This window comes from Megalops cyprinoides, chromosome 10 (genome assembly GCF_013368585.1).
Source record: "Megalops cyprinoides isolate fMegCyp1 chromosome 10, fMegCyp1.pri, whole genome shotgun sequence".
NCBI classification, from domain to species: Eukaryota; Metazoa; Chordata; class Actinopteri; order Elopiformes; family Megalopidae; genus Megalops; species Megalops cyprinoides.
The window spans coordinates 37,838,158-37,862,564 of NC_050592.1; the positions used below are offsets into that span (position 1 = coordinate 37,838,158).

At 39.6% G+C, this 24,407-nt stretch overlaps 1 protein-coding gene across 1 annotated transcript in view; it reads left to right on the forward strand.

Annotated features, from left to right (window-relative positions):
- The first annotated feature begins 1,684 nt into the window (after positions 1-1,684).
- The window catches only part of znf830 (zinc finger protein 830), a 33,719-nt gene continuing 10,996 nt past the window's right edge, over positions 1,685-24,407 (forward strand). The window contains exons 1-7 of the mRNA XM_036537850.1: positions 1,685-1,915; positions 2,498-2,597; positions 5,684-5,810; positions 13,404-13,437; positions 13,995-14,233; positions 15,565-15,655; positions 23,057-23,120. Coding sequence (XP_036393743.1) covers positions 1,791-1,915; positions 2,498-2,597; positions 5,684-5,810; positions 13,404-13,437; positions 13,995-14,233; positions 15,565-15,655; positions 23,057-23,120 — 780 coding nt within the window. The 5' untranslated portion in view covers positions 1,685-1,790. The remainder of the gene's footprint in view (positions 1,916-2,497; positions 2,598-5,683; positions 5,811-13,403; positions 13,438-13,994; positions 14,234-15,564; positions 15,656-23,056; positions 23,121-24,407) is intronic.

Sequence of the window (24,407 nt, forward strand, 5' to 3'; positions counted from 1 at the left end):
ACTTGCATATAACCCAACAAAATAATGAATATGACATGTGATCCTGTGCAGTAATGGAATGTGATAGATTTTAGCATATTTATACCAGTATTATTAAATGTAAGATTATATTACTATGCTATGTGGAATGTCATGTATGATACAGTACTATTCCTTCATAGACAGTAGTTACTAAGGTCTATGGATGACATATTTAAAAAGTCTTTGAAATACTGCACAGGCAGTATGTTTCTTTTTTCATGTCAAAATGGTGTCTGATTATGGACATTTGTGTAAAATGTGGAAGTCATACAAAGAGTGTTTCAAGAGAACTAGAGCTTTCAACTCCTTTACCGTGAAAGCCAAAGCCACACAGCCTCAACCCTCTGTGAGGACACATATTTTAATTTACATATCAGAGTGATGTCACAAATACATATTTTCAAAATTGTAAAATTACAACAGTATCCAATCAGGACATTCAGTGTTCAACCAAGGTAATGTATATTTGCTATGAGCAATATGACCACCATGCAATATAACCCAGCCAGGGGCATACTGTGGCACATTTCAATGCATATGGGTACTACAGTGTACATCCTGCTGCAAGACTTTGAGTGTGAATTTGCGTGAATGACAGATATAGTAAATGGCCATGAGCAGATTATCATAGATCTACATAGGATTACCATACGCAATGCTGAATAAAATCCAGCATGCTCCAAACTGGTGGGGGTCTGTTACTACCCAATGTAAAGCTTGAGGCACAGAACTTGTGCTTTATCTTTAATCCTAACCTGGATTTAGAGAAGCATGTTAAGACAGTATCCCAGACCTGTCTCTGCTACTTAAGAGATGTATACAGAATTAGATGCAGAGAAATCCATCAACATGCTCATCTCCTCCAGGTTAAACTCCTATTTTCCCATCCCAGTAGACTCCTTTATCTTGCCTACAGCTGCTACAAAGCACAACTGCTAGCCTCATTACCAGACCCAAAAAGAGCACATACTACTGCTATTCTAGAATTTCTCTGTAAACTGTTGCCACAGTAGTGTTAAGAGGCTATTTAAAGCTTTCGGCTACTTCTACGGCCTAATAGGGTCATGCCACTAGAGTATATGTCAGAGCTTTTAACCCTCTGTGTGCCAACTTGAGACTTCAGGTCAGCATCCCTGGATCCTCTGTGTCCCCAATTAAAACAGAGGGTCACTTCATCTATACAGTGTTCAGTAGTTATTGTGTGGTACATTAACTCTACACTTAAATTTTGTCTGATGTAAAACTTGTCTGTTGTATTTTAATATACAATATGCAATATATTTTACTCTGTGCAAAGTACTCTAAACCATGGTGTCTTTATAACTGCATTTGTATATATATATATGTATATATACAATTATATATATAGTTATAAAAAGACCAACACACACACAAAGTCCCTTCTTCAGCAGAAACCGCCGCCCCGACTGGTTCCACGGAGATAACTTCTTGGCGGAAATAAAAGGGGAAAAGGCGTCCATGCGTCTGTTATAGCTAAGATGAATGCGAGTACGCATTTAGAATACAGCCAATTTTACCTCTGCCTATATAAAATGGCTTAAGAAATTTGATTCTAGAGTTATGCCCATTATTTGCTGATGGTGGCGGTATGGTATTTACTTTACCACGGTAATAGCCATCCCACTCCGCAGAAGAAGAAAAAAGCAGGAAGCGGTCACGTTGGGTTCAGCCCGGACCTCTTTGATTGTTACACCGTTTGTGTTCCTCGGTTCGGGGCACAGAAGGTAGTTTTGTGTACATTCGAAAGAATGGCATCCTCCAGACCTGGCAAAGGAAAGAAAGTGGTTAGTCAAGACGAACTGCGGCGATTGATGAGAGAGAAACAAGGAGAAACCGCGAACAGGAAGAAACGCATCGACTCGCCGTTTGCTAAATATCCTTATTTTCTTAATCTGAGCTATAGTATCTCAACAGTCTCTTACGCAAGTCTCAGCGCAAGTCACTGTCTCTTCTGTTTCCCCCAGCGATCTCGCTGTTAATCGGTGTTTGTTACTGATATCCAACATTTTTCGAGTCAGTCGTACGTTGAACTTGTATTTGTCGTTTGGAAATCTTAAACGTGTTATTTAACTTGAGCTAGTTGTGATTAGCTAGCGTTAAATTATTCAGACGAACCTTTGTATGAAATTTATTGCCATCACTACATTTAATCTTATAAATTTACTATACGGTAATGTGCTGTTGGAGTTGTGTATTCACATTAAGTTACTTTTAACGGTTTGTTCAACATTTGTGTGTCGGCCCTTTAGATAACGTTAGACTTAGTAATTTATCTCTCGAATACCTGTATATGGAAGGAGTCCAAATCAAGAAGTCACAAAAGGTCGTAAATACTATTACTACTTATGTAGACATCAGGATACTGGGGATGTACTGAGGTCTGTCTGGGCATGCAGTCCACCCCTAAGCACCTCCATAATGCTGGGCCTGGTTTACCTTAACTAATCTGCTCCACATATAACAGTCTTGGACACCTAAGCTGCGTGCTTTGCAGCGTGCCCGTGAAATCTGAAATACTGTGGCAAACTCACATCTTAGGGAAACAACACAAAGAGGTTGGTATTGCTGCCAGTTTTTATGAATGCTTAATTTATTGCCTAAATGCCAAAAATGCATGTGAATCCCATGCAGCAATGCTGGTAATTTGGAATGTAATCAGTCTTTTGACATTGTGCGGACAGTGGTTTAAATCTGCCCTTGCATGGACATGTCTCATTGACAATGTTTACATGTGCACATTCTTACAAATACTTTAAATTATAATCCAATCAAAAATATTCCTTGTAAGCCTTTCCTCTGCTCAATATGAAATTAGTTATATTATTTGTTTAACTTGCGGCATGCTTGGCAGGTTGTGTCCAGTCTGAGAATGATTCTTAAAATGCATGGGACTACAAACATTGAGAGTTTTTTGTGTGCTGTGGCAAAATGGCCAGCTTCATATCACAGTGCTAAAAGATTGTTTTTGATACCTAAAAATCACAACGGCACTCTGTTTTGCGTCTCCTCTGCTTTACATCCTGGGTAAAATTCCGTGTGACACCTGAGGCAATCGCAGCCATCAGCTGAATGTGCAGCAAGGCCTGGAGGGGTGAAGAGGTATTGCTCGAATTGAATCATATGCAGAACAGGGAGCAGATTTGCTTATGCTGTGGGTGTCATTTGTACACATCCACAGAGGCGTTTTTGAACTAAAGGACTTGTCCAAATCTTTTGTGATGTGTATAAGAAATATGCTGTACAAGGTCAGTAGCACTACTGAGTATCGTGTGTTCACAGATCACTTTGAAGAACACAGGATGCGCTGTCAAGACCATTGTAATGGCCTTTACAAGGGCTTAGTTTCCTCTGTGGTTAGAGTCCCAACACCAGAGCAGTGGTGTGCAATTGCCAAAAGTCTGTAGCACCCCCCAAATCATTGGATGCGTGGCTGGTACCTACATTCCTGTGTAGTGCCCTGGATACAGAGACTTTACCTATAGTGAAGGGTGTCCCTCCTGTGTTCTCCAGAGTGATGCAGATGACCATACAATCCATCAGTCATGTTTTGTATATGATTTGTGTGTTAAATTCACTTGAAATGTCAGTTTATTGCTGATTAAATGTTTGCCTAATTGGTAACAGTCATCATTTATATTTACATTTATTCATTTGACAGAAACTTTTATCCAAAGCAACTTACAAGTGAGGTACAGTACAACACAAGCGAAAAACCATACGGAGTTAACAATATTAGAAACGCTGCATGACCAGGTTCCAATGGTTGGCCAGGCGAGGCACAAACTAAGAGGTAAAGCTAACGAGTGCGTTAAACTGTTTAGTAACTGCGTTACTTTTTTATAGTGTAGTAGGAGACAGTTTGAGACATGAGAAGTTCCTTTAGGGGGTAGTGTTTCAGGTGCCCAGGTGAGAGCGGAAGAGCTGTGTCTTCAGATGTTTCTTGAAGATAGAGAGGGACTCGGCAGAAAGGATGAAGTTTGGAAGTTAATTCCACCTTCGGGGGACAACAGCGCAGAAAGTCCTGGATAGTAATTTTACGCCGTGATGCGACGGGACCACCAGACGGCATTCGGTGGCAGAGCGTAGCAGTTGGGAGGGAACATAGGGTTGTAGCAGTGATTTCAGGTAGGTAGGTGCACTTTTGTTGGTCACCCTGTACGCGAGCAGCATCAAGGCCTTGAACGTGATGCAGACAGCTACAGAGAGCCAGTGGAGCGAGACCAAGAGAGGTGTAATGTGAGCCCTTTTTGGTTGGTTGAAAACCTAAATTGAAAAGTACTTTACAATTATATCGCTAGTATTCTGCGTGGTTAGGCATTTAAAAAAGCTTATCTACCCAACATTATCCAAAAACAGAAAACAGAAAGTGGTTAAAGCATCACAGTCTCAGCTCGAATTTGTCGTTGGTTCCCGTTAGCAATTACTTAACTAACGTTACCTAGTCTTTTCCCTGGCCACCCTGAACGTAGTGCCAGACCTACACCCCGGTGGTACTAGCTAGCTAATGGCTAGCTCGCGAATTTACACCGTTGCGTTGCATAATCCTTGAACTTGCAAATGTTTATTTTAATAACTTGCTTTATGGTTAATTTAATGACCTACTTAGTTATGTTATTACTGGACAACTGACTGCCATAAACGTGTAACAACTGTAGGATCAACTAGCTAGCCAGCTAGTTGGCTTGCTATAATGTCATGGGTTGATGAAAGTAGTAGTAACGTTATGCAATTTAAAGAGGAAAAATATATCTTCACTTGCGGCTGTCAAGTTGGCCAACCGGTCCCTCATCACACTTCTTTTTTTCTACCAAAGTTGGTTTTTAAAAAAAACATCAGCTAACGTGCTAGCTAATGTTAACTCCCTCTTACGATGTAATCCAATATCTTGGTACCATTTCCCAGAATTAAGTTGAAAATGTATCCACACACATCAGTTGTTGTATACGGTGATTGTCACATTGAATTTTGCTGTTAACTTTTCACTATATAAGGATAAGCAGCCATGCTTAGGGCTTCCCGTGGTTTGTGTCCACACACACCATCACCGTTTCGTTTTTCTGATGGTGTGGGGTTGTGTAGCGCTCTAATACGGAAAATAGACTGAACGATGTAACCATTACAAGCCAAGGTAATTCATGACACAGGAGCTTGTCAACAACGTGTCCCTGCAAGAAATAACGGAGCCAGCTGATAATGGGAAATACATGATCTAGCTTGTCACCTAGGCTAACCACTGTATTTCAATACACATGGAGGCCATACAGAAAACATCTAATGTAAAATATATAATGAACTCATGACTTGAATTGAATGACTTTAATTGCCGCAAAATATGAAACACAATGGCTGCATTTTCCGACGCCTTCCGGACTTTCATTTGCGAAGTTTAGATAATTAATTGTAAAATTCTGTGAAACTGACACCACAATGCAGTGAATAAATACATAGTTCATGCTATTTTTTCTTCAGTTACACAGATATCGTGATGTATCGTAGATGATTGTCTTGCAATGCATCGAGTATCGCAGAATCGCTTGATTGTGATACCATCGTTATCATGGGCAGTGTATCATATCGTGAGTTACTCTGATTCCCACCCCTACTGCAGATGCTTTTAGATGCTGTGTTCTGTTTCTTCCAGAAAGTTGCTGAACTGAAAGGAGCAAAACAGACTTGCATCAGTCCATCTGCCCATCAGACTCCCACAGCGTCAGTGCTCAAAAGGAAAACATCAGGTTCTGAAAATCCACATCTGAAAAAAATAAAAGGTAAGAAGATTACAGCTGAATTCAGAATGTGTATGCAGAGATTAAGGAGGTAACATTTCATTGTGCCTGCCGTTACCGCTACAGGTAATACATCATTTTTTATATATGGTCAACATGTTTTAATTGATGAACTTTGTAAAACCTATGTTTAATTTGTATTATTATCACTGGAAGCTGATGACGGATGGCCACTAAAATACTATGACTTTCCATTAAAATACTTAGCAGATACACATATCCAGAGATACAGACAGTTTGGAATAAGCATCTTGCCTAAAGGGTTAAACAGCAGTGGATCACCTGGGAAATGCAGTGTCAACCTCAACCTCTGCCACACTGCTGGGTAGGGCTGTGTGGTAGGGGAACTTGGCAGCTCCATCACAGAAGTATTACTTGTCATTCTAATGATAAGTTGGTAGCTGATGAAAAGAGGCATCCATGCAGTTCTGCTGCTGTTTCACTCATGCTTTCAACTACTGTCTTGTCAGGAAAAGAAGTAGTGCTGAAACAAATATATACATGTCAGCATGCTTTTTAACCGTGTGTTGTCTTATGGGCCAAAAATGACCTGCTTCTGAGTTTAAAAGCATAGAAAACCCCTGAAATTAATATTTTTTCAGCATGAAATTTGATGAATTTTTCTGGAGTGACCGTACCATTAGAAAAATTGAAACATTGCTCTTGTGTATATTTTTATCAAAACTGTACAAAATCAGAGTACAAAGATTGTTTTTCACCTCTTCTTTTTTGACCCAGTAGCTATAAAATCATTAACAGACAAGTTGAAATATTAATAAATGATTCATAGCAACTATAGAGCATAACAAAGAACGTGAGGTGATTTTCTCTTGATATCTTTGTCACTTCAATCCCCTCCTCCCTCTTTCTATCTCACATTTAAAAATTGCGTATGCACGAACATACACAATATGAGCCCACATACATGCACAACTTCAAATGGAGTTCCAGTATTTTACTCTCTCTCATTCTCACTCACACACAGCGGTAGAGACGATGTGTGCCTATGATTGAACAAAAACTTTCTCGTGCATTTACAGCATTTCCCTCCCCTCTACCCCACCCCTAACTGTGTTACTCATGAAGACTGTTTTCACGCGAAAAACAAACACCATTTCAGACAAAATGAACTTGACATTTTGTATGTGCGCGCACACACACACATACACATACACACACACAGAAAGTGAGAATGTGTGTGCTTATGCTTGAAAAAACAAAAACTTTCTCGTGCATGTTTCGTGGATGTGCATGGGGTGGCAGTGTAGCATAGTGGCTAAGGAGCAGGACCGAGAGGTTGCTGGTTCGATTCCCCACTGGGGCACTGCTGATGTACCATTGGGCAAGGTACCAAACCCACAATTACCTCAGTAAAATATCCAGCTGAATAAATGGATAACATTGTAAGTCGCTCTGTTATGTAATGCATGTGCAGCATTGCCCCCCACACCTGACTCAGTTTCACACACCATTTCAAACAAAATAAAATCAACAACATTTCTTGCAGGAGAGCATTGTTTTCTCGTAGGGAGTGGAGTCAGGAGCGGGGTCATAATGTTATAAAGATGCTGTACATCAGCTGACATCCACCTGAGGCTGTAGCCGAAGAGATGCCAATTCTGCTTCCCAAAGAAGGACTGTAAAACAAACAATGTGCTGCAAATGTGAGAAATTCATCTGTAAAGCCCATGCTTGCAGACGACACACACACAACGTCATACATGTGCTAAATGGAGAAATACACAGCCATGTGCTTGGTGTTCATGCTTCGTAAAATATGAGTTCAAGGACGTTATTACTATGTTTCTCAAAAAGTTCAAGTTCAGTAATAATATTAATAACAATGATAATAATGATAATAAACATCAATTACAGCAAAAAAATCTGTTATCTGTGATTTGCAATAAGCTGGCTCTTGCTCGTTTGCTCTTGCTGGCTCTTGCTCGTTTGCTCTTGCTCGACTGCTCTAGCTTGGACGAGTTCCTGCTGTGTTGTGTTGTTTGTGGAGTGGTTTCTGTGCTTTTACATTCAATCGGATAAAAATAAAAATTGGTGCTATTTACCTAGCTATTACATAAGGTAGGTCTGATCTGCTCTTAAAGTTGAATCTTTTGTTGCCATTAGGGGACAGAGAGGGAATTTTCCACTTTTTTTCCTCCGTCGCAGCTAATTCGGCTCTAGCCGACGAGAGGTTTTTTGTGGTTTTTCGCCCTCTCAGGAGCAAATCTCTAAATAATTAAGCAGCACACTTTAGCTAGCTATTCGGGTAGTTTAGCTAACTAGCCGGTTCACTTTTGTTACCTTTTTCTACTATTTTTCAGCATCAGATTTTAGAATATTCTGATTCTGGTTGTGTTAGCGCGTCTGCGCGTTTGCTGAACTGTAAACGTAATTTTATTGTATTAGGCTAAGTGGCATTTCTTGCGCTTGATTTCTGCCTTCTGACTGTTTTGAGCCACCTCGGTGCTTTTAGCACTTTTTTAGCTGGTAATTCTGTCTCGGCAGTAAATCCTTATTTAGGGAAAGCGTTTACAGTTAGGGGAAAAAATGTGGCCAAAACTGTGCGAGAGTTGCCGGATGATCGGATTTCTGGAAGGAGACCTCCAGAATGAGTTCATCTGCGACCGTTGCCGACTTGTTGAGCACTTGGAGAACAAGATTTTTGATCTCGAGGCCCAACTAGCTGGACTCCACAGTAATCCTGAATTGTTAGAGTTCCAGGAACTGATTAGTGCGCCCTATAGAGAGATAGTGTGCTCACCCAAGCCGGGTAGGGGGGAAGATACAGACCAGATAGGGCGAGAGAGCTGGGTTACAGTAGGGCGTAAACGTAGAAAGGGGCACAAAATTCCAAGAGGGGCAGTATCTCCAGAGATTGCGGTGACCAACCGTTTCGTGCCACTGCAGGACGAGTTGACCCACGATCCTGAGAGTGGGAGGACTGAAGAGCCCCAGGGCACCCAGGTGGCCTCATCCTCCAAGAAAAGGGAGTTGGTGATAGTGGGGGATTCAGTCATTAGAGGGGTAGACAGCATAGTGTGTTCGCGCGACAAGGAGTCTCGCATGGTCTGTTGCCTGCCTGGTGCCCAGGTTGGAGACCTCCTGGAGAGCGTGGACAAGCTCCTGGCCAGAGCGGGGGAGGATCCGGTGGTCATGGTCCATGTTGGAACCAATGACATAGGAAAGGGTAGGTTCGGGGTTCTGCAAGAAAAATTTATTGAGCTAGCGGGGAAGATCAGGAGCAGAACCTCCACGGTAGTCTTCTCTGGAATTCTACCAGTACCATGTGCAAGCAAAGGGAAGCAAGCCTTTATATGGAGGTTTAACACGTGGTTACAAACCTGGTGTAGGAAAGAGGGGTACAGGTTTATGGGGCACTGGGACTCCTTTTGGAACAGGGGTGACCTGTACAAACGGGACGGGTTGCACCTGAACCGGAGGGGTACAGCTGCACTGGGCCAGCGTATGCTTAGGGTAGCAGAGGGTTATTTAAACTAGGGTTTGGGGGGGCAGGGAGTTTATACAGTCAGATGGGTAGGGATAGACAGACTGCCGGAATAGAACACACCATGGCTAAATATCTTATTAGTAGAGAGGAAACGTTGCTTGTAAATCAGTCAGAACAGCACTGTAATAGAGGTGGTTCTGGGCAGTTGGGGGCGGGGGTAGAGGGCAGGAGAGGCACACATGGTACCCTGAAATTTCTCTGTTTAAATGCTAGAAGCATAAAAAATAAAATTCTCCATCTGGAAACCGTTATGAGTAATAGTAACTTTGATGTTGTTGGGATTACAGAGACGTGGCTTGGTCCAGGGGATGGGGATGAGTACAACGTAGAGGGATACAAGCTACTAAGAAAAGATAGAATCAATAGAAGAGGAGGAGGCGTAGCTCTCTATGTAAAGGATAATCTTAATACTCAGGAAATACCAGGTATGGAGTCCCTTGGTGTTAGTGAAGACTTATGGATTAAGATATTGGGGGAAAATCAAAAAGGCCTGAATGTTGGAGTATGCTATAGGCCACCAGCCTCAGATAGCAATGTCAGTAGTACTCTCTTTGATAACATTAAACTTGCATGTCAGGAGGGTGAGACAATAGTAATGGGGGACTTCAATTACCCTTCAATTAATTGGGAAGCTGTGTCAGGTCAAGGTAAATGTGAGGAAGAGTTTTTGGATGTTGTAAATGACTGTTTTTTGATACAGTCTGTTACTCAACCCACGCGAGAGAACACAATCCTAGATCTGGTTCTGTGTAATAATCCTGATAGAATCGGCAGTATTGAGGTAGGGGAACCACTCAGTACAAGTGACCATAGTTCAATTACATTTGAAGTTTTTTGGCAAGTCAAGTCTGCATTCTCCAATGCTAGAGTATTCAACTTTAGGCAAGCTGACTTTATTAAGATGCGTGATTATACAAGGAATATAAACTGGGTACCTCTTCTAGGTGGTAAAACTGTCAAAGAAATGTGGTGCATATTTAAAACGATTATTCTGGATGTACAGCGTAAATTCATTCCGCAAGTGAGAAAAGGAAAACTGAAAAAGAAGCATCCACAGTGGATGAATAAGTCACTGCGGAACAGTTTAACACAAAAAAGGAAATTATTTAGAAAATATAAGTTGGAGAGCTCAGATAGAAATAAGATTGAATACAGTAATATGCGAGCTCAAGTTAAGAAAAAAATAAGGGAAGCCAAAAGATGTTATGAACGACAAATTGCACTAGATGCAAAGAGCAACTCTAAACGTTTTTTTCAATATTATGATCAAAAAAGGATAGTTAAGGATGAAATAAGAGGTATAAAAAATAAGGATGGGGTTATGGTTTACGATAACAAAGCTATTGCTGATACACTAAACAGTTACTTTGTGGAGAGTTTCACTAGTGAAGTGTTTTTGCATATGCCTTCAGGTGCAGTCAGTTCTCAGAGACTTATAGAGGAAATTGATTTAAATGATGCAGAAGTACTAGATAAACTTCAAAAACTTAAAACAAATAAGGCAGCAGGCCCTGATGGAATATATCCAAGAGTTCTCAGAGAACTAGCAGAGGTGGTTTACAAGCCTCTGACAGTTATTTTTAAGCAATCCCTTAAAACTGGAGAAATGCCAGATGACTGGAAACATGGCAGTGTAGTACCTATCTACAAGAAAGGAGACCGGACTGAACCAGGAAATTATAGGCCTGTCAGCTTAACTTGTATCGCATGCAAAATACTGGAATCCATCATTAGGGATAATTTGCAATTATCCCTGGAACGAAATGGTGTTCTAAATGATAGCCAACACGGTTTTCGCAGAGGGAGGTCATGCTTAACAAACCTCCTGGACTTCTTTGAGGAAGCTACAGCATGTCTGGACTCAAACCAGGCTTATGATATTATCTATTTGGACTTTCAAAAGGCATTTGACAAAGTTCCGCACGAGAGACTCATATTGAAAATGACATCTGCGGGAATTACAGGAGCCATCACCGAGTGGGTTCGAAGTTGGCTGTCTAATAGAAAGCAAACTGTAACTGTGGGAGGAATTGTATCAGAGCAGGGTCCTGTACGAAGTGGAGTCCCGCAGGGATCGGTGTTGGGGCCTTTGCTATTTCTTATATACATAAATGATCTTGATGCAAAGGTTAGAAGTAAAATAGTAAAATTTGCAGATGACACAAAACTAGGGGGTCTAGCCAACAGTATAGAATCAACTAAAATAATACAGGAAGACCTAAACAGCATCCAAAAGTGGGCAAAGGTTCAAAGAAGGGCAACTAAATTAGTTCCTGGCATGAAATATAAATGCTATGAGGAAAGACTATTTAGATTAAGTGAGAGGAGGCTTAGGGGTGATTTAATTGAGGTATTTAAATTTATAAAAGGAATCAATAAGGTTAACTATAATAGATTCTTTAGGGTGAGTTCAGTCTGTAAAACAAGAGGACATAAATGGAAACTAGTTAAGAGTAAGTTCTGCACTGATGTAAGGAAATATTATTTTGCACAAAGAGTTATCAATACATGGAATAGGTTGCCAGGTCATGTAGTTGAGGCAGAGACCCTTGCTGTGTTCAAGTCCAGACTTGATGCAGTTTTGGATACTCTTTAATTAAGAAATGGCGAGCTTAGTTGGGCCGAATGGCCTGTTCTCGTCATCATATGTTCTTATGTTCTTATGTTCTTATAAAAACAAGTGGTGTACACTGAATAAATACAGTCTCTCTGCACTGTGAAGAAGGAAGAAACAGTTATTTACCAAGTTGTTGATGAGTGACAGGTTGTTTCTTCATGCAAAATAGATTTGGGTTTTAAAATTAAATTAACAGGCTTTATCATAGGAATGTGGCAAAACTGAGTCATTTTTGACATGAAGGAAAAGGGGGGTGTATAAAATATTAAGATTACACAAAGGTTAACTGATATCAATAAAGTCTCAGCCATTGGTCACCAAAACCTATGGAGCTCACTGCATTTATTTGATTGATATGGTACTGTTGCTGTATTCTAATTTCAGCTGACCAGGTATACACTGTGGGTAAGGCTGACTTCAAAGTATTGAAATATGAATGCTTTTAATGTTTTTGCTGCAGAATTTCTACCAGCAGCAATTAAATTATACAAGTGCATTTTGAAGTTGCATCTGAGGCATGGCAGCGGATAGTCAAGGTTTCAGATTAAAATGGCTCTGTAGGGATCAGGTGGAGGGAATTCCCCTGGGGGGGAATTCATTCCATCTCTAGGGGACCAGTACAGATGGACATCGTGGCTGAGAGGAGTGACCCTGCTGGGAAGGAAGTCAGTTGCCCCAAGGTTGCAGAGTGTAGTGATCTGGCTGGTACATATGTTTTGAGTTTATTTACTTCGATAGTCTGTTGGTTTCCATTGTCATTTGGTAGCCATTTCCATTGGTAGTCATTTCAATTTAAAGCTGTAGGCCTGACAACTAGAGCAAAGGCATACTATTCTGTTATAGTTGTAATAGCTAGACATCAGGAATAATGTTCCTGATAATGTTATAATAATGTTAGAATAATGTTAAAGGACTGAGACAGGTTGTTACAAGCAGTGTATCTCCGTGTGTCATGTACACCTAGGAAAATGGTCAGATCTAGAAAATTAAAGAGGAACCATCTTTGTAAATGTTCACATGTACAGTAATGTTAACACTACACTGGAGCAGACAATTTGAAATGCAGGGGTTGCTGGGACTCCAGAGGTGGCTTAGGGGTGCAAATGCCAGAAGGTTGCAGGTTACAGTTGTGAGTATGGCACCATGGTAGGACTGAATTGCATCAGAAAATATCCAACTGTGAATTTAATGATTTGGTGAGTAATAACAAAAGTGATGTTCTGTTCTTCAGTACTAAAAAACCCAAAACTTTCATTTTAAAACTTCCACCTACTCAAACTACTTTTGTTTTATTTGTGTTACTTTTGATATTTGTGATGTACTCCTTAAAGTGCTGACAGGGCTACTTCTATTGCAATTATGACATTTCTTTTGTCTTCACAAACTGAGCATTTACAATATCTAGTGATAAGAATTCACACATTGCTCACCCTCTTCTCTTTCTTTACAGCAAACAGAGAGATCACAGATTCACCCTCTTTGGGGTAAGTTACCTAAAACCTTGAATGAAACTAAACTAAACAAAACAGATGACCCATATACGGGGAGATGGAGTAAATGTTCTCTTACGTTTTCTGGTTTTCTGCAATAAACTTTTGTGAACAGTGTTTATAATACTGTTTGAACAGCAGTATAGTACAACATCAAAAGTATTAGTAAAAATGTGTCCAATAAAACATTTTTTTCTCTCACATCATGGATTTTTTTTCCTGTTTAATCAGGTGCACAAATAACACATACACACACAAGCTAATTATTATTTTTTTCTTCACAATGAAATTGACAAGGATGAGTGGGGCTGTAATGTTGGAGTCTTTGGTAGATTTGTTGCAGCCTTGAGTCTTTTATTGTGTTTGAATTTTGTCCTGATAAACTTATAATTGCATGGATTAAATAATTAAAAATTGATGAGCCTTTTCCATTTATTTATTCATGCACTATACTATATTACCCTTGTTTGGGAGGTTGTCTTAATGAACTAGGAGCAGTGGTTTAATTCAGAACGCTTGTTATCTACCACTGATTTGTCTGTGTTTTTCAGGGTGCCTGCAGACTGTTTTGAAGTTACTGCTAGTCAGAAGCTCACACCTGGCTCCTCTCAAACGGGGCTTGATCTCCTGTTTGGAAATTATGATGGAGATGAAGATGAAGAGGAAGATGATGCTCAGGAGAAAGGGTGGGATGAAGATGAGATGGGCTGTGACAGACCCGTGGCCAGAAGCGCTGCAGGGCAGAAGGGTGTGGAATCGCCACCTGTGGCTCCCCCGGGGCTCCCATCAGGTAGAACACATTTTAAACCTGCTGCATCAGTCCCCACTGACCATAACACATTGCAGGGCTCAACATTAAAGGTGGCTTGGTAAATTTCCTTTCCTGTTTCAGATTTGGCATTGCTTAATTCAGATGACCTGAGGGTGATGTTAAGACAGATATTGTATGATTTTGTACTATAGCAACTGGTGAACTGCCATTGTCTTGGGCTTCAGCAGTCATCCTCAAACATTCTATTAAATATGATCTTGAAAAAATTGGAGTAAATGTTTTATCCCTGTATATATTTCCCTAGAAGTATATATCTTGGGATTTATTACTTATTTATTACTTCCCTCAGGTTGACATTAAATTTGTGTACCTTAAAAGTGAACCTTTCATTGAACCTTCACATTCAGATGATGCTACGCTGGTAAAGTCCAGCTAGCTTAATGGTACTGATGAGTATTTTAGATAACCATTGAGCTGTTGCTTTACTGTTGAGTGCTGCTGTCGCTTAGAAAATAGCTTCTCCTTTAAGCTGAATAGCGTGCGTATGTGTTATGATTGGCAGTGTTACATGACTCAACTGACATGTAAAAAACCAAGCCAACAAACGCAAGACATCAAAAGACATAACCAAATCTGGCTAGCTGTCTGATGGGTGATTCAAATTTTACCAAATATTTTAAAGAATCAATAAAGTGTACGTATCTGGTAGACTTAATTTAGCTAACTATTTGTCCAGTTGCACCCAAGGTCAGGTTCACTCACACAGAAAACAATATTATAAAACAAAATAAATGAAAGTAAAATGTAATACTATCAGAGAGAGCTTTCCACTCAGTAACCAGCAAAACAAAGGGCAAATAGCATATATATTCAGACAATGCAATCCTATGTCAAAAAATGTTTAATTCCCTCTTTAAAATGTACTTCTTTGTTTGATGCTGCATTGTGCTATAGTCTTTCTCAATGTAAGCATGGCATGTTGCAGTGATTATTCACATAATCACATGGTAGCAACAGCAGTCAGAGAAATTCTGGCATCTTTTATACTTGGTTTAAAGAATTTTTGTTGCCCTGGAACAAATATTTGGAAAGGAGAATGTGCTGGATGTCATAAAATGTAAATGTGACATTACATGTACGTCACTGTGGGTAAGAGTGACTACTACGTGGAAAAAAATGTAAATCGAACAGGAAAGAGATGGATACCTATTGGATATTTAATGAACATTCAAGAAATGTATGATTAAATTAAGGAGGTGATTACTCTCAAGCATTTCCTGAACCAGAATAAAAATGAAACATGTCATATGTGGTTGGAAATAAACTCTCTTTCTCTTTTCATCCCATAGATTTTTTTGACAGCAAAATCCCATCTGCTCCCGTTGTTTCACACTCTGGGTCTGTCCTGAAGGCTGAAGAACCGGAGAAGGTCATCGAGAGGTAAGTTTCTATGTAATTATGGGATATGCAGATCATTACAACAAGTACCACTGTCAGCCATTTAAAAAATGGTTAGATGCTGAAAAAATGAGATAACATTAGTAGTCTGCAAGACCTTGAAAAGCCCTTGGTCCTTGATGACTACTATAACAAACTCAACATGGAAAATCCATGCTACAGCACTGTGCTATTCCCTAATAGTCCATACAGTTATGGTGGCATTTTTATGGGCTCACCACTAGGGCTGCCCCCTATCAGTCGACCAAACATTAGTCGATGAGAAGAGTCTTAGTCGAACAAGTTTTCATTGGTCAGTCACAGCAGTTAGTCACAGAAAAAAAACCCTCAAACTCCATTCGGGAGCTGCGCCTTTTCGTTAAAAAGTTATTAGACTATGTCGGGCAGGAAATCATCCAAAGTGTGGGATCATTTCGAGTGTGTAAAGGACGACCCCAAGAAGGTGACATGCAAACTCTGCATGCAAAGATTCGCCTATCATTCATCGATCTCAAACCTGACTTATCATCTGAAACATGTAGGGGAGAGCCGGTACGAAAGTAACACGAGACGAAAGTAACACGGCAATTTTTTCCGAGCCCATACAAGTCTGATGTGCCTGACTGCGTCAGCATGTACAGCATGCAACACTTACCAGAACCCCAAAAATTCACGTGGATACATCATACTTTCGCAGAGTTATACCTGAGAAGCTGTTTTTGCTCAAGCGGTAATTTTTTTGAATGACAAGTTGTGTCTGTTGTTTCAAGTGTCATAGTCATTTGACAGATTAATTAGTACTTTAACACATCCTGAAGTTTACCATGTCGGAGTTTCTAGGTTAGAAGCAAGTCAGGTTTAACTGTCAGGAGTCATTGTCTGGACGATTGTAACAGTTGTTTCTTTCGTCCCTCTACAATAACGACTATACTTATTATTATGATATGATTATTATGATTATATTTTTATAACAAAGTCGTTCTACATTTGCACAAAATAGCACCTGGTACTGATAGAACACACAGTTGTTGATCACAGCGAAAATTAGTTTCTGTCTGTCTATCTTTTAAAATGACGAAAAGTGTTACTTCCATCCCGGCTCTCCCCTAAGTAGCCTAATGTTATTATCCCTTTCGCACGCAACTTATTTTTATGCAATGTAGGGCGCTGTTACATTACATGGTTCGTTATGTTTTCATTGGCGTTATTAAGCTTCTCATAGTTTTCAGTTAGCATTTGCTATATTTTTTAACATTAAATCACGGTTTCCTCAAAGCTAAAATTAGCTACAATTTTTCCAATCTAGTGTTCTAATCGTACCGGTTTTAGCATACGTGCTAAACGGCTAACCACACCGGTGTGACCAAATGCGCGAAAGGGTTATTCCATTATGCTGAATAATTAATGGCCTAATTGACATTAATGAATTGCATAAGGCTATATGCAGCTAAATAAATAAATTATCATATGCGTTATTAGGCTTATCCAAGTGTTTGTGGCGTCTAGGGAGCTAAATTACCTCGCTTACTGCATGTTTAACTTCATGTTCTGTTTTTTATTTATCATTTGTTTTATAAGTTATTGTGTTGGTGTTACAAGTTCATAAGTTGTATTATGTTATAGGCCTACTGTGTTGAAATAAATTAACAACATGTTCAGTCTCCTTGCTGCTTGTTCCGACACATTCAGAATCATTACCGCTTTTGCTGTTAGCATTATCATTAACAGGCGGATCACCTCGTGCGTGCGCTTGTAAAATTTTTATTTTAAAGGTTCATTATTACGGTTTTGTATTTCTCTGTAACGTTACACAGTGTTAACAATGTTACCTATAACATTCTTTCTTAGCCCTGGAACTCAAACCATTTTCTGATGCCCCCCAAAAATACATATTTAAATAATTAAATTAATGTCATAAACGTGCGACGACTAGTCAACTAATTGCTTGAACTAACGACTACTAGTCGACTAGGAAAATATTTGGTCGGGGCAGCCCTACTCATCACATAAGGATGATGATCAATAAATTTCAGCTGCAAGTTATTTCATTGTGAACAGAATCTAAAAACATTGGTTCAGTGGTTAAAGGAGAATTTCATCTAATTGGCTACCTGTTTATATCAGAGAAATACCTCAAAGTAGCTGACGACCTGTCTTGTTAGTTACAAACAATGCCTGTGACTTTTAATAGCCCAATGTCTATATTGTGTATTCAATTAAAGTAACAAACTATATGATTTCTTTGTTTGTTGACAAATTTCAGTCACAGAAAAAAGACAGATCTCCCCTCTACGCTATGACAGAGGTTTTATCTGTATAATATTAGCAGAGTGGGTGTTCCATGTCATCATGTCATTTTATTTGTTTATTACCACCATTTCTTAAAACGTTTAATGTAAAAAAGTAATAACTTTTTTATAATTATTTAATTAAAGTGGGATTGTTTTGACTGCACTTACCCCTTTATTCATTTGTCAAATACATTTGACCCTGCGCTACATCTACATAGGTGGTGGGAAAAATTCTCTGAAAATCTGTGTTTATCAGCATTTAAAGACTGTGTCAATAACTGATCTGGGATCAGAACTCATCTCTGGTCATTGGTCCAAAGTCACAGGGTCATGTTATATCTTATATAAGGATGAAACATAATCTTTTAAGAGCTTGCGTTATGGGAGTGCTGCAAGGTTCCATCTTAAGGCCATTGTTGTTCGGATATTCGCTCGTTGGGTAGGTATTCGGTTTTCAATTTTGGGATTCGGATATTGTTTTTTTTTTTTTTTGCTAAATGTAGGCTATTAAAGGCGAACTGCAAAATACATTTTGTCAGCACATTCTTGTACTATATTTGTACTTTTTAATTGCACTGTTAAAATGTGGAAATATATACCATCTCAGCTTGGGCGCCTGACACCCCTCTCACTCACAAGAGTGAACGTCGGTGATGGGAAATAAAAAGTAGTCAGCAACTGCCGAGCTTGTGCTTTGGGACTCAAACGGAGGGTCTAATTGTTTCGACCAACCCCTAGCTAAGTTTGTCACTAGTCGGCAGGCCAAGACCCTTAAAAAAACTTTTGATGGCATTTTTTGTTAACTTCTGGCATGGTTGCCAACTTTTATCAGCATGGATTAAGGTTTCAGAATAACCCGGTTGCCAACATGGAACTTGACCTTCAAGGTCAAATATTGAGGTCAAAAGGTCAATCGAGGTCAAATTTCAAGTTTTTTCTATTTTGTGATGTACTTTCATAAAATATAAACTTTTTTAAAATAAATATTGGATAATTAGTGCATGAAGGATAGAAATTTCAAATATATTGATTAATTTGATTTGGATATTTAGAGTTTATATGGCCATTACTCCTTTATGGTATGAATAATACAAAACGTTTTTATGTTTATCTGTTTGTTTGCAAGATAACTCAAAAAGTGCTGCACAGATTTGGATGAAATTTTCAGACAATGTGGGTATTGGGACAATGAACAGCTGATTAAATTTTGGTGTTGATCCGTAACACCATCTCAAATTTGTGGGTCAGCGAGCCATATTGCCTTGGCGGAGATCTGCGCTCCCTGAGTGCTTTTCTAGTTGTTGCTGTGTTACAAGTAGGCTGTCTCATCCTGATCATGTTCCATCCCTGCAGTGTTAAGACATCCATCAGCATCACAACCACATGCAGGTATACAGGGCTGTCCATTCTTAAGGCAAGTGCAGGCATGTGTACGGCATTTGGTTCTACAACCACAAGTAACCAGTTCCAAGCAACTACTTGGAACAGGAGGTTTCCTAAGCCACACAACTACCAACTGTTGGTCTACAACCTTCCAACCACCCGTCTCCTCAGGGGTTTCACTAATATCTACCTTGTCAGACTGCAGCCATACCTTTGCCTGATGATTTGCACGTGCGAGATGCAATGCCAATGCATCACTTGTTGGTGGTAACATTTCCATAGCTTTTTTGCCTTTTTGAAACAAGTCATGTCTAGCCCTGTCAATACCTGAAGATGTGCATGGTGCTTTGTACAGATGACACAAAAATTCCTCAACGTCACCTTGAGGCCCATCCCGACCAACACCATGTAACAGTTCTGGGTATTGCAAAAAATAATAGAAAATAGAGCCCCCCCAAAAGACAAACCATAACATTTATGTATCGTTTTTTCACTTTTCGACTTTCAAATTTGACCTTAAATTATAATGATTTTAACAACCACTGGAATCTGGAACCTCAGACCCTACTAATAACTTCTAGCATGGTTGCAAACTTTTAAGAAAAGAATCCCATGAAAATAGAGCCCCCCAAAAAGACGAACCCTAAAAAGTTTTTTTTTTTTTGACCTTTTGACCTTCACATTTGAATATAAATATGATGTTGGCAACCACTGGATTCTGGAACCCCAGAACCCAATAATAACAACTAGCATGATTGCCAACTTTTTAAAAAGATTAGCATGAAAATAGAGCCCCCCAAAGAGGCGAACCATAACATTTATTTATCGTTTTGTATCTTTTGACCTTCAAATTTGACCTTAAATTATACATTTGATTTTGGCAACCAGTGGATTCTGGAACCTCAGAGCACCCTCATGACATCTAGCATGGTTGCCAACTTTTTAAAAAGAGTAGCATGAAAACAGAGCCCCCCAAAGAGAGGAACGATAACATTTATCTATTGTTTTTTAACTTTTGACCTTCAAATTTGACCTTAAATTCTAAATTTGATTTTGGCAACCACTGGATTCTGGAACCTCAGACCCAACCAATAACTTCTAGCATGGTTGCCAACTTTTTAAAAAGAATCCCATGAAAGTAGAGCCCCCCCAAAAAGACGAACCATGAATATATTGTTTTTGACCTTTTGACCTTCAAATTTGACCTTAGAATATAAATTTGATTTTGGCAACCAGTGGATTCTGGAAACTCAGAGCCCACTGATAACTTCTAGCATGGTTGCCAACTTTTAACAAAGAATGCCATCAAAAGTGTTTTTTAAGCACATTTCCTGGTGTTGGCCTGCCGACTACACCGTGGAAGGATGCTAGCTGTAGCAATGCCATGCTTCTCTCTGCTTCTGGAGGGGCGTGAGACCATTTTTAAATATCGTGACTTCGTCAGCAGAGACGGCGATGGGAAATGAAAAGTAGCTGGCGATCTCCTAGTTCCTACTTTGGGATTCAAACAGAGGGCGTAATGGTTTCGACCAACCCCTGGCTAAGTTTGTCACCCTGGGAGCATGCTAGCTGCAGCGATGTCATGCTTCTCTCTGCTTCCAGCGGGGCGAGACCATTTTTAAGTACCACGGCTCCATAAGCAGTGACGGCGGAGTGTATAGGATGGGTTAAATGCAGTGTACGAATTTCGTTTCAATGTATACGAGCACTGAGAAATGACAATAAAGAAATTATAAATAAATACAAATCTTATAAATATAAATACAGCCATGCGTCGCGTAACGTCCACGATACGTTCTGTGAAATAGAATGTTATGTGTTTTGGACGTTGTGCAAACACCATACTATATACAGTATATGGGATACTATGTACTGTACCATTATACACCTGGCAAAGCAATCACTTTATTTCAATGAGACATGAGATACAGGTGTTGCATGCAGGAAGCGTTGCCTTCACTACGTCTGGTTACGTCCGCTACGTCCCGTTCTGCAATCAGGATTTTTAAACTTCATTATAACCTTATGGGACTACGGACGTATATGCGAACGGACATTGTCCTAATGGACGTTAAGCGGCGCATGACTGTACAAACAACAATACTGTAGAATAACAGAATCCTTAAAAATTAATGCCTTTAATTAAACCGAAAGACACGTGTTGCAGCGCTATGCCGTCCATCTCAGCCGAGAACGGAGAAGTGTCTGGCTGAGTCCTTCCCGAGTCATGCTCTGCACCCACACCCCCCACCCCCCACCCCACGGCCAAAGCTTCAAATATTCGCTGTTGATAACTGCCGAAGCTCCGGAGCCCAAAAAATGGTATTTGGGACAGCCCTACTCTGAATATTGAGAAATACCTACCCTACCTGGCTGAAGAGTTGTGCTAATTAAATTCAGCTGGTGTAGTGCATGGGTGGATCACATACATGGCAGGACTGTTACTTTCTGAAGACACCTCTGCTCTTACATTCAAAAGGCATATTAAAAAGATGTGCCATGTATTGAAATATAATACAGCTAATTTTAGACATATTAGGAATTCATTAACAGTTGAAGCCTAGAAGACATACTTGAATGCAATAATTTTTTCTTATTTTCATTATTGCATATCATGCTGGTCACAGGCAAGCACGACTGTCTTAAAAGCTATTAGGACACTTCACAAAAAAAGTTTCTGGACAGGAAATCGCGACAGTATCACCATTGTGATATACTTGTTAGATATAAAATGTTAAGCTTTGACAACTCAATTTTGTATTCAGACGTCCGTTTAGTGCATAATGCTGCTCCTCCATCGTTGAAGAGCTTTGTTCAGCTCTGCTCTGAGCAAATGAGCAGAACTTCAAGGTCTGCTTCAAGGGGAGATTGTAGCGTCCCTAAACGAGGCTCCGCCTTTGCACACTCCGCCTTTTCTTCCAAAGTCATTAAAGCAGTGTTTCTCAATCCTACTCCTGGAGCCCCCCCCCCCCTCCTCCTGCATATCTTCTACCTATCCTTGCTGCTTGATTAAATCAGGTGTGCTCAGCTAATCAAAAGTGCCACTGATGAGTTTAGCCAGGTAGGTAGAGCAGGGAAAGATGGAAAATGTGCGGAGCAGGGGGGGCCAGGAGCAGGATTGAGAATCGGTGCATTAAAGAATGGAATAAGCTCCCCGCCAATCTGAAAACCTTGCACAGACTTCCATATTTTTTCTTGTGAAGTTAAAAAATTGATTTTAAGTAACCAGTCTTGTCAGCATTATTTTGACATTCTGATGACCTGATTTTATAACTTATATATATGTATGTAATATTTTGAAATCTATGTTCTCTTATGTGTTTATTCTTATGAAGTGTGTTATTGTGTGTTTGTGTGTATGTGTCTGCGTGTGCCTGCGTGGGTATGAATAGGATGTTGGCCTATTTGTAGTGGTGATGTTAGGTTTTGTTTTGTGTTTTTTTTGTTTCCTTCACTTGCCCAGGGACGGCAGATGGAAATTAGCTAGTTCCTAAATCTGGTACAAAGCATCTTTCCTCTTTTTTGAGATAAATGTATTTTGTACATGGTCCCTGGTATAAATAAATTTAGATTTAATAAATAAATAAATTTAATAAATAAATAAATAAATATGAAAGTACTTCCTCAAAACATCTAAATAGTGGGTTGAAGGTGTTGAGGAAGAACTCTTTCAAATGAGTTCACAAAATGGGGCCAAGACCTGTCAAAAGAACTGTTCAAAATTCCACAGGAAAGAAAACACCGCTGAAGCTTTACCAGAGGGATTCTTTGATGATCCAGTGAAGGATGCAAAGGTAAAACATGTATTTTTTTTATCACGTTCTCCACTTTCATCAGACTTGAAATGACTGATGTTGTTGGGTCTGTGTAATGCTCTTCAGCTGAGTTTCTGAAACTAGCCTTTGAAACAATTTTGCAAATATTACTTGAAGCATGCTTCATCAAAGGCCTGAATATAGTGCTTTTATGAAAAGTATCAAGTACTGCATGCACAATTGAGCTTTCCGAGACAAATCAGGTAAGCTTAGGAATTGATCCTCCATTTTGAATCAGTGACACAGGTTGGCTTTGCTACAGGCCAGAGCTTTTCATCAGACTGAGGGGAGACCTACACAATCCTGTTGAAAAAAGGTCATTTTTTCCTCACAGATAGCAATATGTACTTTAAGATAGGATGAATCATAGAAATAGAGCTAAAAAGAAAATACTAGTAGTGAAGCTTATAGATCCTTTCAGTCCAGTGTGTCTTGCTGAAAATAGCTTGCTTTTCACTCACTTTCTACAAACACCATACATTACATCTTTACATTCTTACAGGGTGTTGCTGTACATGTGTTTTGAGTGGTCAGACATGTCTTTAACATGGTTGTGAATCTGTTGATTCCCATGGAAATCCCCAGATTTTGCCTAATTGTCTTCATAAATCTGAGCATAGATCAAATTAACGTGAGCTTTTGTGCACATGAACGCGCTTAACGTCCACTCCCACAATTGTTCTTATATGGAACAAGACACGCCTTTAATTAGTCGAATTGGCATATTAATCCCAGGTAAATCTGAGAGAAATGCAGAGATTGATGTTAAACAGAGGTGGAAAACCCCGGCTTCAGAAAGTAAAAGTCCTACCATGTATTTGTTCTAGCCATTCACTAAACAAGGTGATTTCACTAATTAACTCCACTACCGGGCTGAAGAGTTGTGCTAATTAAATTCAACTGGTGTAGTGCATGGGTGGAACAAATATGTATAGAGGCCAGACTAGCGGCATTTCAAATCGACGGAAAAATGTGGAGTGGCTCAAAGTGGTGACTGCTATGGATGCAGTTTCACCAGAGGTGCGTACGGTGGAGGAGGAGTGGTTGGATTTTAAAAGAGAGGCCAAAAAACAAATAAGCGCACACAGGACCAGAGTGTCTGCACCCGGTGGCAAGAGTTGTATTTTCTCTCACTCAGTTGTATTTTCTCTCCCCCAGTTTAAATTTTATGTACCCTATAGGAAAATAGCAAAAACAAAAAAAATATTGGAAACGTTTGAATACTCACTGGAAACAACACAGGGAAGTGAAGGTCAACGAGGGAGA